The 15,643-nt window shown below is 41.4% G+C and overlaps 1 protein-coding gene across 4 annotated transcripts in view; it reads left to right on the top strand.

The window, feature by feature from the left end:
• RAP1GDS1 (RAP1, GTP-GDP dissociation stimulator 1) overlaps positions 1-15,643 on the top strand; it is a 147,098-nt gene that overhangs the window by 40,654 nt on the left and 90,801 nt on the right. For all 4 annotated transcript variants that reach the window (XM_015415971.1, XM_015415970.1, XM_015415972.1 and 1 more), the window contains exon 2: positions 6,559-6,666. In XM_015415971.1, the coding sequence (XP_015271457.1) occupies positions 6,559-6,666 (108 nt within the window). The remainder of the gene's footprint in view (positions 1-6,558; positions 6,667-15,643) is intronic.

Genomic DNA, 15,643 nt, shown 5'->3' with positions numbered 1-15,643 from the left:
GACCTACCCAGCCTAGCCACAGGACCTCTGTCTTCAATGGGTTCAGCTTCACTTCAGCAGCTACCCTGTGAGTTTGGAGCCTCTCCCTCAAACCCCCTCCCCTCCAGCCCCCAGAATATACCCTCTGTTTTTGCCATTGACTTCAATGGCCCATAGGATATAATGGGGTCCATAGGATATAATTTTGACGGCAATTCAGCGGCAAGCCGATTCAGATTAGAGGATCTGAATCGGCCCGCAGCAGCCTGAAAGGGGCCCGAATGGGCCATTTTCGGGGGTGGATTCGGTTCGGACGAGCCAAATGCACATCCCTACTCTCCACAAGTTACTTGTGAGGACTGCCTGCGACGAAGACTATGGTTGGGCCATAATACATTATGCAACATTTTGTTGCGGGTCCCCTCTTGTATTGCCAATTGTTTGACTTTCTGTGGAATCCGCTAAATGTGACTGAACAAAACAATGATTGGGAATAGATATCCAAATTACAAAAATAAATGGATATGATTTGAAACAGCCATGATTTCAAGAAGAAGAAATTGTGACTCTGTGGTCTGTTCTAATAGAATTGTGAGAATTGTGCAAATTTGGATTTGGGGTATTACTTGAGTCTATACTTAGACCTGGAATGCACCATCAGGAGTGACCTCCCCTTCCAACTAAATCAGAGCCTTTCTGCCAGTACATTTCTACTAAAGAGGGGGGTGACAAAGAGACCCTGGTTTGGCCAAGAGGGATATATGTTAAGTGAACTAAGGGGCCTGCTAATCTGAGGGGGAGAAAACAGATCAATAGATGACTAGCTAAATGATGCTGTTTGCCCAGATGAAGTACACATTGGGTGGGGTTAGCTTGACAGCAGCTGAGACCTGTCCTATCATTGAGGCAAGTATAGCATCAGGTATCACTTAGCATCCCATTTCTTATGGCAAAATATAGCATAACAGTATCATTGGCCACTATACTGCTTGTTCTTTCTGATGTATCTCATGGTCTGTTCTATGCATGCTTTGTGGTGTCTAAGCCAAGAATAAAAATGCTCATTATAGCTAACACTTTTGGCAGCTGGAAGAAATGTGCTACTGCATTGAGATGTGATTGGAATCTTTTTTTCAGTACCTTTACGCTACAGGGATAAATTCAGGTCTTTGTGAAAAATCTAGAAGCTGGCTAAAAAATGCGATCCTAAGCAGAGTTCACATCTTTCTAAGCCCATTGACTTCCATGCACTTAAAGGCTGTAACTCTAGTCTAGAATGATGCAGTCTCATAAAATCAGCTGATAGACAATTTTGGAACAATTTTAAACTTTTGATTAAGTAGAATTTTTCCATTTCTCTAAGGGAGAGATTCTTCTTTTCTACACTCTTGGTGCTGCAGTTGAATTATTATATGAGGAAACCAAATAGACTTTCAAAACAAAGCTTTTTGAAAAGCAGATTGATCTGAGACCAGCTTGCAAACAGTATTATTTGTGAATCTGTACCAGAGACGGAAAAATAAATCTCATGGTGAAACAAAGCAACTTTTCCTAATGAAAGCAAAATTTGATAAGTACGCTGGAGATATTTTTATCTATTATTATGTCTGAAATTTGTTACATTTTTATTGAGTTGCTTGGTATTGATTTGTTTGATAATATTAAACATGAGGTTGGGGTGATTGCTTAAGACGTTGATGCACCAAAAAGATTTCTGCTGGATCCTGGCTCAAAGCTAAACAAATGAACAAAAATGAGATATGAAGTTCCTTAGAGGTGGCACAAGGGCCAGCCCACCTAGTGTCTTGGATACTATTGACAAGAGACAGCTTTGAGGTTTAGGGCAGGATTTGGATGCAGTTTGTGGTAACACCAAAGATAGAAATATTAGAGTAATGTGCAATTGATCCGGGAAATCAATGAGTCTCTGCCTGATCTACCTAGACTGTCTAGGTTGATCATAGCAGCAAATACGTGGGGTGTGGGCATTTGTTGTGGGTAAAAGGCTGGCCATAACTCGTGGTACCAGCCACTACCATATACTATTGACACTGTGCCTGTGTTGTTACATGTGGCTTTCTTCTTCAGTGTTCTTGGACAGTGCTGTTTTATTGCCTAATGGAGACTTGTGCTATCTGTGTCTTGTAAATAAAGAGATATTATGCGAGCAGAACATTTTGCAAGTTAGTAGACTGCTGTAGCTGATAACTCTACCACTAATTCCGTGTCAGAATTCCAAAAAGCAACTGGTGCAGAACACAAAGGCTATATCCCAGCGTTTCGCTATCCCCAGCAATATATTTTCAGCTCCCTCTGCCTCATTCTGTCTCATTCCAAAATTGAACTACTTCTTTCTTTGTATGTAAATGCAAATCTGCAGGGTACAGATCTAGGAATCAACCATACTTGTCAATTCCCCATTTGAGCAAATTTTATCAGTCATTTGTTTCCATCGAGAAAATGTCAGCCCTTCACCCCTATTTGAAGGTGATCATGATAATTGTCTGTCTATCACCTTTTCAATAAAATGTCCAAGAAGAAGAAGAAGAATGTGCTATCAAGTCACAACCAACTCAGGGCAACCCCATCCATGGGGCATTCCAGGCAAGAGGAAAGCAGAGTTTGTTTGCTATTGCCTTCCTCTGCATAGCAACCCATCTTCCTTGGTGGCCTCCCATCGAAGTACTGTGGCCAACCCTGCTTAGCTTCCAGGCCCTGACAAACTCGAGCTAAACTGGACTATTCAGGCTGCTAAAATCCCCAAACAGCTAACAAAAGTTGGCAAACATTGTGAAGCAATATTCACATCATGATATTTTATATTTGTTTTTGCTATATTTTGTTATGGCTGTTTAATTACACTCTAAAATAAAATATTATTATACTTTCAGTCTTAAATTTACAGCTTTGCTGCAGCAAATCTCTGTCACGAGCGAATATTACTTGCAGTACTTTCAAAATACCCTGAACTGCTAGCATGTGTAGCTGCAGTGAGAATGCCTTTATACTACAACCAAGAAGGACCTGCTGGAACCGCCCAAAATTTTATTCAAACCTCAAAAAGATTTTGGGGAATAGTCTGTTGGAGTTGGCCCTTCTAGAGGTTCAGACCTTTGACTTTGGCCTCTTGACATGTGGTTATCCTAGACAGAGAGATTCTAGCAAAAGTCCAAAGATCTAGGGGGTTATTCAGATCGTGATACTTCATTTCCCCCTCCACTTAGCCAGGGAGGCTGTGTGCAAAAGGTGAGTGTAGTGGGGAAATGGTCTCGCTATGGACCTCTCAGAATGCATGGGACACAAAAAATAACTAGGCTGTACAACTCTCAACCTTGTATTTGGAGCACTGCTGTGTCAGCAGCAAGAAAAAAGGGGGGGTATAAACTGTGGGTGTTCCATTTCTTAGCAAAGCCACTTTGTGTTGGTTAAATGTCTACCTCGGAATTTGTACATGATAGGCATGCAATAAATTTGTTGCGTGTCAGGATTTGTGCAGGGATCATTTTTACTTGCTGGATTACATGAAAAGTGTTTGATCTTCTTTGAGAGAAGGAATCTTTGCTTTGCTGACTAAACACTATGGTGCTTCCCTTTGATTCATTTCTCCAAATAAGGATGGTTAGGATTGCAGCCTGGAATTGCTCATGTTTTTAAAAGTCTAGACCATTCATGTGTGAGGTTAATCATCATCTGGCAAAGGGAAAAAGGCTTAAGCTGCAGCTGTTAGCACTTAGTATGCCTCTTGAATTAACAGAATATTTGAGATGCTAGTGTTGCTAGTTCCAGTCATGCTTTATAGCAGCATAAATGTACAGCCATAGAAAATCTGTGAAAAGAAATGCCTGGCCAGGGAGGGGGATTATTCGTTTCCTCATTAGAACATCTTTTCGTTTGCATTCCTGAAAGTTTCCTCATTCTCTCATGGAACACCAAAATGTGTATTATTTGCTAGCTTTTATAACCAAGACATAGTTACTATACTATTATGTTTGAGAATGCCATTTACTTGTAAAGCTGCATGCCAAGTGCTTTGTTTTGTAAGTAAAAGATAGTTACGGGGGTACAATCCACCCAAAACTCCATGGGAATGATTGACTGCTCCCAGTTGATTATGCCAAGAGATCATTGCTGTTGGTTATGGAAGCCAACTATGTAGGGAGATGTTGACTAAAATTGCTGATTGGTTGCATTTGATAAAATTGTTCATGCAGTGATCCCATTCTCAGGCGCAGAATGAAAAGCAGCTTGCTTTACTTAGAAATAATTTAGGCATATTAAAGATGTTTGGCTGGGCTTCTTTAAGTCCCGTCATCATCTGTTAACAACTACTGGCTATGGCCAGGAACCTCCTACAACCAGCTTTTTTGTTGTTGTTGTTATTAGCTGTGACCACCATTTTAATATTTATGATGTTTTACATTTTAATGTTATTACATTAACTAATATATTTTGTATAAATGATATGTTGTTACCCACCCTAAACCCACTTCTGGGAAGGGTGGGCTATAAATGTGAAGAAATAAATAAATAAGCAGAATTATATCCTTGTCAGATTTAGGCTCTGACCTGGATAGCTCAGGCAAGCCCAATCTCGTCAGATCTTGGAAACTAAGCAAGGCTGACCCTGGCAAGTATTTGAGACCTCCAGAGAATACCAGGGCCCAGGAGGCCAGAGGCAGGCTATCAAGACCCTTCTCAGAATGTCCTCCATGTCCCAGTAGGAGTCGCCAGGGATAGACACCCACCCACACAAAATGCAAAAGTACAAAACCCAGAAAATAATCACAGGGTTTAGGATCACACCGTGTATATTTACACAACTGGGTATTAATTCATTAATGTTTTTTTTAAAAAGAGCCCTATGGTATCAGACAAAGGGAGCTTTGACTCTCGGAAGCTTTTACTCAGGAAATCTTGTTCTTTGAAGTGTTACTGGACTTGAGTCTTGCTGTTCTACTACAGAATAACTCGGCTACATGCCTAAAAGTGCTCAGGACAGCACCCTTCTGCATTTTGTTAGGATCAGATAGTGTTGATACGTTTTGCTGCTTCAAGTGGCTGTGCCAAGTCCCAAAAAGTGTGGATCCCAGGCTGTCTCGTGAAGTTTTCAGATAATTCTGGGATGCTGCTCCTGAGATGGTACACCACTTCACTGGGCATCTAAAAATCTAACTAGTCTTCACCCAACATCAGTTGCTTGGATTGGTTGTGTAGTTGGACCAGCATTGCCTCTGATAGAGTCTGCTTAGTGACATTCAGTATTTTGGGGGCAAAAAGACCCTGCTCTCCCTTAATACTTCCAAGTGCTGTACCTGCAAAGATTACCGTTCTCCCAGAATTACAACTGATCTCCAGACTGTAGAGATCACTTCCTGTGGAGGGAATGGCAACTTTGGAGGTTGGATTTCTTTGATTAATGGCTGCACTCCTTCCCCTCCCTAATCTCCACCCTCCACAGGTTCCTCCCCCAGTTCTCCAAGAATTTTCCAAGCTGGAGTTGGCAACCCTAAATGGGACTTACTGTAGTGTCTGTCATTCCCTTCCCTTTAAAAAAGGGGTGTGGACGATGTGTTCACCAAAGCACAGAACAAAACAGCATTTATTCTCCCCCAAAGGGAAGAAAGATCGATCAATGGTGGTGTTTTTTGCATTTTGTGTGTGTGTGTGCCCATGCCGGAAGTCATGGCGACCTCTGAACTTGGATGTAGGTTGGGGTAAACCTTGCTTATCTTTTCGACTTTGGTTTGATTTAAAGGATTTAAATGAATGCTTGTACAAATCAACAGGCAGTGCCTAACAACCAGCAGGATAATTGTGGGCGGGGGCGCAGCGTTGCAGGAGATTTTTTTTAAAAAAATGCAGCCTCCTGTACTTACTGGACGTTCTTATCAAAGTTACAAAGCATAGCTCTAGGAATTGCTGGAAACTCTAGGATTCACCAGAAACTCTGTGGCTCTATGGTTTAACCATAGAGTTACCAGCTGTTACTTCTGGTAAGAACTTCCAGCATGGAAGGCTGCATTTTTAAAAATTCTCCTGCTGCTGTTGTCAGCCACAGCAGGCAACAGTATCTGGGTGTAGGGGATATCCTGCCCCCACGGGGCTTGGCAGCTCTGGAAACTGCCATGCTAGAAAACAAGCTCTAAATAATACCAACAATTCTGTGGATATTGTAGAAGAAGGGAAAATGTTCCGGGTATATGTGCCGTATCCAATCAGATACCTATGGCAGAATCTCACACACACTAATCCCACAGCATTGAAGGCAGCAGCTGGTGGTGCAATAAATGTTGTTAGTCTTCAAGGTGCAAGTGGACTGCTGTTTCCATTTAGCTGTTGCAAAAAACTCCCTCCATATTCTGGCCAGAGAGTTTGCAAAAATGAGACTGCCCTCATTTTTCACAACCACAGAGAGCTCTTGTTCTGGAAGCGACTAAATAGTCAGTGCCCTTTTGTTGGGGCAGTTCTTGGCCTCCCCTTATCTATGTTGATTTGCACATTAAGCACATAGGCTCTGATAGGGAACAAACCAAGGCACTGATTTCTTTTTTTGCTTTCTCCTTCATGTTATCCAAGCAGATAATCTAACCGACGCCTTGAAGAAGCTGAAGATAACAGCTGTTGACAGCACAGCTGATAGCTTGGAGGGGTGCTTGGACTGTCTGCTTCAAGCCCTGGCTCAAAACAGTAAGTTTTATTGTTCCTCCAATTTCATACCATATGATTCAATCAATAAATGATTATGGAGGTAATAAGTGTATCAAATGGAATAAAACCGTAAGTGGAACTGGTGGGGAAGCTGTTTGCATTAAGCAGAAATAGCAGAGGGTGAGACAGATTTTAAAAAAAGAAAGGGAAACCAAAATCCGGATATTAACAACAGCCTGATCATAGACAGGCCTGTAGATAATACTGCTGTTTTCCAAGACTCCATTCAGAAAGCTGAAGAGTATTTTTTTCCCTTTCAGATTGGTTCTTATTATTGAGTTGAAATTCATAACTCTGTTGGTTTCTTCAATAACCAGAATAATTTTGTGATGCCAGAGCTGTCATCAGAAAATGGAAGTTATGTGATGATCATAATAAATTCAGGATGTGTCTGTACATCTTGATGATATGCTGTATTTTAATGCAAAATCAAAGGATTTTGTAAAATTTTATTTCGGGTGGTTGGTGGTGTGGGAAGAATGGGTGAATAGCAATGAAGATTAAAGATTGGATTAACCAGGAATTGGAAATTTAACAGTGCAGTCCTGTGCAGAATTACTCCAGTCTACGCTTATCGAATTCAATTGGATTGCACTGTTGGTATGTAAGATTTACAGGAGGCTGTAACATGGGGAGGTACGACATACCAAAAAATCCCTCTAGTTTCTGAGCACTTAGTAGGTGCTGGTCAAATGGATTTCAAATGTTTCCTTTTTTAAAAAAGTCAAAACATGATTCATATACTTTAAGCTTTAAATCATAGGAATTTGTGGACTTGTTTGTTATTGCTGTCTTGTAGCATCAAGATAGAGGGAACATATTTTATGGTAATTTGGTGCTTCTATCTTTTCCTTCCTCCCAGTATTCTTTTACTCTTTCACAATTTCTTTTTCTTGTTTTTCATCATCTTCATCTTCCCAACAAAGGCACAACTCACTTGCATGTACTCTATTTCTTTCTTGCCCTCCTTTTGGGCTCCTAGTAGGAATCTGGTTGGCCAACTGTGGAAGATAATGTACTGAACTAAATGGGACATCCTGTTGTACTTGTTAGTTCATTTGTTCTACATCTTAGAGCAGAGATGGCAAACAGGCAGGCTGAGGTATGCAAATACCTGTTCCCTGATGGCCCAACCATCTTTTAGGGGAGAAGGGGGCAATAAGGGAGGGGGGGAAATAAATCCACAGCCCACAAACTGAAAAGAACAAAAATAAAAAGTTGAGGGAAAAGAGTATAACTATTTTTAGTTTAAAAATAATGTTTTAATTATTGTTTTATATCTTTGTCAAGGGGGGGTTGGATGTGGGCACCAGGCTCCCCACATTGGAAGGGGGCGCCTTTGGTGCCAGCCCAGACAGTGAAGAGTATGGGAGTGACAATGGATGCCCCTCTTTCCATGGAGGTCCAGGTTGTTGCAGTTGTCAGATCTGCATTTTTCCATCTTAGGTAGATCAGGCTACTGAAGCCCTGTCTTTCGCCCCAAGACCTAACGATGGTGACTCATGCAGTAGTCACTTCCAAACTTAATTATTGTAACTCACTCTATACAGGCTTACCCTTGAAGCTGATCCTGAAATTACAACTGGTTCAGAATGCGGCGGCACACCTGCTGATGTCGATGCCTGTGCGGGCTCACGTTAGGCACGTGCTCCGCCAACTGCATTGGTAGCCAGTTGAGTACCGGATTCACTTTAAAATGCTGGTTTTGACCTTTAAAGCCTTACACAGCCTGGGACCAACATATCTAAGGGGGACCGCCTCTTCCCATATACACCTCAAAGAGCATTTCGCTCTAAAGATCAATACCTCCTGGTGGTCCCTGGCCCAAAGGATGCCCATCTTGCCTCAACCAGGGCTAGGGCTTTTTCTGTCCTGGCCCCAGCCCTGGTGGAGCATGCTCCCTATTGAGACCAGGGCCCTGCAGGTTTTCAATTCTGCAGGGCTTGCAAGACGGAGCTGTTCCACCAGGCCTTTAGTTGAGGCAACGGGTGCCCATATATGGCCTCCCTGAGGTTGCTGTCATCCATCCATTTACTGACCACCGACAACTGGCTTTAACTCACTGCCCCATCGGGCCAGAACTTTATAGCCAACTGACGCTGTTTCAAGCTGTACCCATTGTTTTAATTGTTATAATGTTTTATTGTGTTTTAAATTGAAATTGTATTTATTATAATAATGTTACCCACCCTGAGCCCGCTTGCAGGATGGGCGGGATATAAATGCCAATAATAAATAAATAAGAATGTATGCATTTTAGCTCTGTTTTTAATTGTTTTAATGATATGTATTTTTGTGAGGGGTGGGTTTAAATGATTTTAAAATGTGGTTTTGTTATGGATGTTTTATTATGTATGTTTTAATTTGTTAGCTGCCTTGGTGGCTCTTGTGATGGCAGAAATGCAGGATATAAATTTTGTAAACAAATAGAGTATTTTGACAAAGTCTTAATCAGTGGTCCATCACCAAATAACTCAAAATGAATTTAAAAAGGATATGTTGTAAAACACACACACACAGAGGGGTATTGTAGCTACAATAAACGCCATAAAAACAATACCTACAAAATAAAGTTGGTTAAATTATATCTGTCCCATTAAGCCAAGTGAATCCAATTTCCTTTTACAGATCCATTTAAAATGACGTGTCATAGCTAAGAAATTCACTTAATGTTCATATAAAGGTACTCACTCATAAAACACCATATGTGTGTGTGTGTTAAACGCCATCCAGTCACTTCTGCCTTATGGCAACCCTATGAATTAATGACCTCCAAAACGTCTTGTCATATTTGGTTTGTTTGTTTGTTTTCATTTTGGATTGTCTCATCATAGGGTTTTCAAAGTACAAGATGAAGTGGTTTACTATTGCCTTCTTCTGTGCCATATTAACCAGGGTTTGCTGAATTGGCACTGGCATTGTCTATGATCGCTCCTCTGCCAGTGTCACCTTCCACTACTGCTGCTGACCAGTAGCTACCTTCAAGGATTTCCAGTTGGAACTGTTCTCTTGTTGATATGGATGCTGATCCCTGAAGAGGGTGGATGCATCTTAGTCTGGTATCTGTGACCTTTGCACCTTGAGTGCCACTGCTAGGAGCTTAGCCTCTTAACAGAGTCTAAACTCCTTATGGTATTGCTCTCAGCTTTGCTGACACACACAAACCACATTAAGGTATGCACCCAAGAGTGGGATAAAACACTATAAAGGCATATACAAAAATATACCTTGGCATCACTGATTTGCCATGACCTGGTTAAAAGGACGCATCACCAAAATTGCCAAGCAGTTTTAAGCCTAGATAAAGCCATTTGAGAACTGGATTTTGTTACAATTGGGTGTGTTGATTAATTAAGACCATGCATATTCCAAGATATTCCAAACTGTAGTAGTGCTGGATGTTGTAAAAAATGCTTTGTTTAAACCATAGTGCACGTGGTCCATAAATATAGAGCTGCTCGCTCGTAAGATGCTTAGGTTATGTGGCAAAATACACTTCTACCCACCATCCCTTTTCCACAGTCTGGAGCGTAGCCCTGTGTCCTCTCAGAATTCAGAAGTTACTGACACCTATTTTACAAGATACTTCTTTTGTGATGATTTAGTTGAGCCCAGGGCTTTTTTCCTGGGGGAATGCACCGGAACAGAGTTCTGTAACCTCTTCAAAAAAATTCTTTTAAAAATGTTTAAAAGTTCATGAGATTTTAGTATCCCCCTCCCCCCCCAAAAAAAGGCCTGGTTGAGCCTGAGCAAAACCTCCCTATTCCACTATTATTTCATTTGGATTAATTCCAGTTAGATAATTTCATTCTTAGTTTTTCAGATGGTTCTCCTAGTGAAATTGCCAGTGTATTAATCCCAGTTATAGAAACCAATCCCTACAAGGACCAAACCCACAAACAAATATCAGCAAATGGTCCCAGATGGTCAAGCTGCCAGCTGAACTACTGACCTGAACAGTTATAATTGGCTTAGCTTTCCAGTTCCTTTAGCTTTCATTATTTCCTTGCAGGTTTAGCAATATGTCAATGAAGAGTCTTATATTTAAACAGTGAAAGACAACAAACAGGTCCTGAATAAGTCAGGACTTTGCCACATTGCACAAAAATACAAAATAGTTTCTTCAGTTACCACAACCTTGTTTTGATTAAAGAGTATGTTTCTTATTTAAAATATATATCTCCGAACAAGTAACAACACTAAAACGTTTGTTGGCAAGAGTGGGGAAGAGGAAACCTTTTGACTACAAGAGAGATTATGGTAGTGATTGTGTGACCCGTGTGGACAAAAGGCGTAAGAAGTATAGGGGCTTCGAGGAGAAACAGAATCGGGTGAGACCATACAATGGAGCTGGTCCAACTGAAAAGGATTAAACCAAACCATAATAATGTATCACTCTATGAAGTCTTGCCCTGATATGATTGGTCCCTGGCTAGTATTTGGATGGAAGACCTCCAAGGAATACCAGGGTTGCTATGTGGAGGTAGGCAATGACAAACCACCTCTGAATGTCTCTTGCCTTCAAAACCCTACAGAGTTGCCATAAGTTGGGAAACGATCTGCTGGACAGTGGTACCCCAAATGGGGCTGACTGGAAGATGCCACCATAACATCTAAGACCATCTTGTCTACTGAAGCACTTTTTACTGTTATTATTGATATATTGTTATAGTTATGATTTTAATGTTTATTGGATTTTATATATGGGCGTCTGCCCTCTTGTTAGTCGCCCTGAGCCCGCTTGCGGGGAGGGCGGGATAAAAATACCTAAATAAATAAATAAAGTCAGCTGTGGCTTGATGGCCCTTTTCACCACCTATGAAATCCTGCCTGAAGGGGGGGGGGGAGTCAGATTTCTTCTAGGAAATTAAAAGTCTAGACAACTGCTTTAGTGTTTCCCCCCCAAAAAAAGGCAAGTGTTGTGAGCTTTTCTAAGAAGGGAGTCTGTTGAACCACAACCAACATTGCAAAAGCTCTGTTCCTTACCTTGACCAGAATTTCTTCCCAGAGAGCAAGCTCCTACAACATGGCCACCCTCATGATCTTAACTGTGATTATTTATTATTTGTATAGCACTTAAAATAAACTTAATGCTGCACCGGAATTTTAAAAAGATGAGTCAGTGCCTGAAGGTATCTGGAAGACATGAGAAAGAAAGATATGCATGACAGATATGCATGTCTTCTTGGTGCTTGGGGGGGGTCAACAGTGGGAGGGCTTCTAATGTCCTGGCCCCACTGCTGGACCTCCTGATGGCACTGGTATTTCTGGCCACTGTGTGACACAGAGTGTTGGACTGGATGGGCCTTTGGCCTGATCCAACATTGGCGTCTCTGATGTTCTGATGTTCTGACAGAAAGGAAGATTCAGAACATGCAAAGAGATTTACAAAACTCTGTACCTAATAATATTATAAGAGTAGGTAGTCATTGTTATGACCCAGTGGCAGTGTCCTTTTGTGGATGAACAAATAGGGATGAATATTTGTAAAAATAAAACAGATAAATATTTAGGAAAGGAGCACAACAGACAAATCTAAAAGGGGGAAACCCCATAAGAGTGGCAGCCAGCAGGGAAAAAGACTTCCTCAGCGTAGGACAAAATGAAACACAGTGAGGGGGAAATCAATAAGGTGTCAAGAGGGAAAGCAAGCAAAAGAACGATGGAAAGCTAGCAAATGAAGATAATATCGTGGCTATTCTGCAGTGCTCTGTCTCAAAAGGTTATTTAAAGTTTCAGAGACGGGTTCATTTGTTCAGTCAGGGGAAGACCGACCCACTCCTGGTTTCCAAATTAAGGCCTGATTTAAATATGAAGTTGCTGAGGCAAAAGAACCTCTGTCCATGAGAATTTGCACTCGCATAGCTTCTTGTTTAACTTAGGCCTTTACCCATTGTTACAGTCTTCCCTTTTGGGGAGACATGGCAGTTAGAAATAAGGGCTGCCGACTGGTGCTGATTGTCCAGTTACCTTAACAGGCCAGTCTTTCTACCTGTCTGATAAGGGGGAAAATTCTAATATGAATTAACTCTCCAACATAAAATAAAGATGGCCTCAGTGTTAAAATAATAAAAGCAGGTAAAGAGCAACCATGGTTAAAGCAAAGCAGTCTTTATGACAACATTTTCAGACTCTCTGTCTGTCACATTATAGTGCATCCTTTTTGTATGCAGAAGTCAGTGTATGTTCTCATAATATCCAGTCAATGTTTAGACTTCCAGCCTGGCAGGATTTGTGTAAACAATCCCGGCAGAGCAAGGTTGACTCTCGAGTGGGCACCCCAACCTTAAGCCTAACACCGATATCTGTTCTCAAGAATGCAGGCAAAATTCATGAAACTGAATAAGTTTGTCACAGTTCAAATAGCCTTTCCAGGCCTTAAGAAACTTCTAAGAAGGCATAGCTGCCACACCATGTGTTTAGCTTAAACTCCAGCACAACAGAAGACTTCTCACATGCTAATACATCACATGGCAGTTTTGTAGTAGCAGCACAGTTTAACAGAGTCCCCCACAATAGTACATTTGTCCCATCAGCATGGCATTTAAATCTGGCCTAGGGGCCCCATTCCTTTCGTGGGGGTAGGGGATTGCCTGCCTCTTGCTCCTGTTGCCCACTGCCACTTGAAGCAGTGCAGAAGGGAAAAAAAAACTGTGTCACATTAGGGAGCTACATAACTTCTGGTAAAAAAAAGAAAACAAACCACAGAAGTGGCATTGGGTAGTTATAGGAATTTTTGGAAACTCAGTAGCTTTATCATAGAGTTTCCAGTAATTCCTAGAGCTACCTATGTCACTTCAGCTTTTTAAAGGAAGTGACATAATGCCACAGTCAGCAATATCCCTGTCCACATCCCTCCCACCAGTTGCCAGGAACTGTCTGGTAAACCTGTTGTGGCCTAAGACAGCCCATCTCTCTGCACTGTCTCTGTTAGTATCTGATATAAGCATATTAATGTTCGGCAAGCTGAGATGGTATAAAAACTTCACCTTCTCATTCTCTCATTTATCAATCTTTTGTTTGGTACAGATAGCACACTAAAAAGAGCTTCTCATAGTATGGAAGAAGTGCTTTCTGTGTGAGAAGTGCTTTCTGTGTGAGTTAGATTCAGCCATTTCAGAATTTAATAAACAATTTCTGATTTCAGAAGTTTAATTAATAACAATAATAATAATAATAATTTTAAAAATGTAAATGAAGATTTGAATTGTGCCTGGATGCTACCTGAGGGAGTTACTGAGTAGAATTCAAGATGATGGGTTTGTTTGTTTGTTTATACCCTGCTTTTTTCCCTGATGGGATCCAAAGAGGCTTACAACATGGTTCTACACTCTCCCAATTTTATCCTCGTAGCAACAAGGGAGTAGGTTAGGCTGAGATGGTATGTGACTGGCCCAAGGTCACCCATCAGGTTTCCATTGCAGAGTGGGTATTTGAACCCAACCCTTCAAGATCCTATACCAACATTCTAACCATTATAAAATGCTACCTTACATCATCAGGGGTAAAGACTGGATCTATTCTATCAGAGGGAGAGAGCAAATTAGAAAAATGACGCTATTATTTCAGCTTGTGTGTGCTTGATTTCCCTAACTCAACAGTATTCCAGAAGAAATTCCTTAAAAGGGAACTACTGGTCTATAAACAAAATAAAGATTGTCCAGTTAAAATTAATGAAGGGCCATCAAATCACAATCATTTTATGGCAACCTCATGAAGTTCCATTTCATGGAGCTTTCAAGGCATGAGACGAACAGAGATAGTTTGCCATTGCCTTCCTCTGCGCAGCAACCCCAGTCCTCTTTGCTGGTCTCCCATCCAAATACTAATGTGGCTGACCCTGCTTAGCTTCCAAACTCTGACAAGATCAAGCTAGTCTGAACTGTTCAGGCTGTTTGTCCAACTACTGCTTGACCTAAATGCTACTGAGTTTATAACTGTGTCTTCACTATGTGAAAAATAAACTAACTTGGCTATTGTCTAAATATGTGTTAGTTTTTTAAAAAATGACCCTTTCCTACCTCCCCCCCTATAAAAAACATCTGTCTTCTATCAGTAGCCGGTTGTAGCCTGCCATTTCACTCACTCACAGTAGCACTTCTCTCTGTCACAGAAAGCTTTCTTCCATCATAAGAGGCTCTTAGAAAGATACTGCCTTTTTATAGAGAGCCTCTGCCATCTGAGGAAAGGATTCGCTGGATCACCTAAAAGTTAGCTTAATGTCGTTAATTTATCTTCTAAGCCCAGACAGCAAAACAGGGTCCAGTTTTATACATGTTTGCCTGTCCCTGCCCTATTTGGTCTCCCTAGTGGCTCATTACCGCCTGGCTTTTCTGTCCTGCTATCTGTAACAAAAGGTTCATAATGAGAGAGCTTCGCACACATCTAGCCTCCAGGAATTTTCTAGGGAACAGCAGATGGGTGTTCTTTCTAATGGCAGAAGTGACAGGAGCATGGCTGCATTGCTGAGTGCATTCTGCTTCAGGGCTCTGAGTGACAGATGTGGGCAGGATTCTGTCTCGTGCACTCAAAGGCTCATAGTCAGCCAGAAATTTATTTATTTTATTAAGATTTATACCCCGCCCTACCCGCAAAGCGGGCTCAGGGCGGCTTACAAGGGGAAAACCCATATAAAACAGATAAAAACAATAAAACATTAATGACAATTAATAAAAATTTTTACTCAATTTAACAAGATGGTCTCCGGATGGTTCTCCAGGGTGATGTTATCCTATAGCTCAACCAGGTAAATCCAGTGGCCACACAGAAATTATGGCAGATCTTCCTGGGCCATCTTAACCCTGATGTTGTCCACCTCATTGGTGGCGGTGGTAGTGGTGGCCCCTATGTGAAAGGCTGGCGGAAGAGCTCCGTCTTACAGGCCCTGCGGAACTGCATAAGGTCCCACAGGGCCCTGATCTCCTCTGGGAGCTCGTTAACTGGGATACAGATGTGC

Source organism: Gekko japonicus, unplaced genomic scaffold, assembly GCF_001447785.1.
Source record: "Gekko japonicus isolate JY-2015 unplaced genomic scaffold, Gekko_japonicus_V1.1 scaffold68, whole genome shotgun sequence".
Lineage (NCBI taxonomy): Eukaryota > Metazoa > Chordata > Lepidosauria > Squamata > Gekkonidae > Gekko > Gekko japonicus.
The sequence above is the reverse complement of the archived record's forward strand: the minus strand, read 5'-3'. Positions and strand labels throughout refer to the sequence as shown.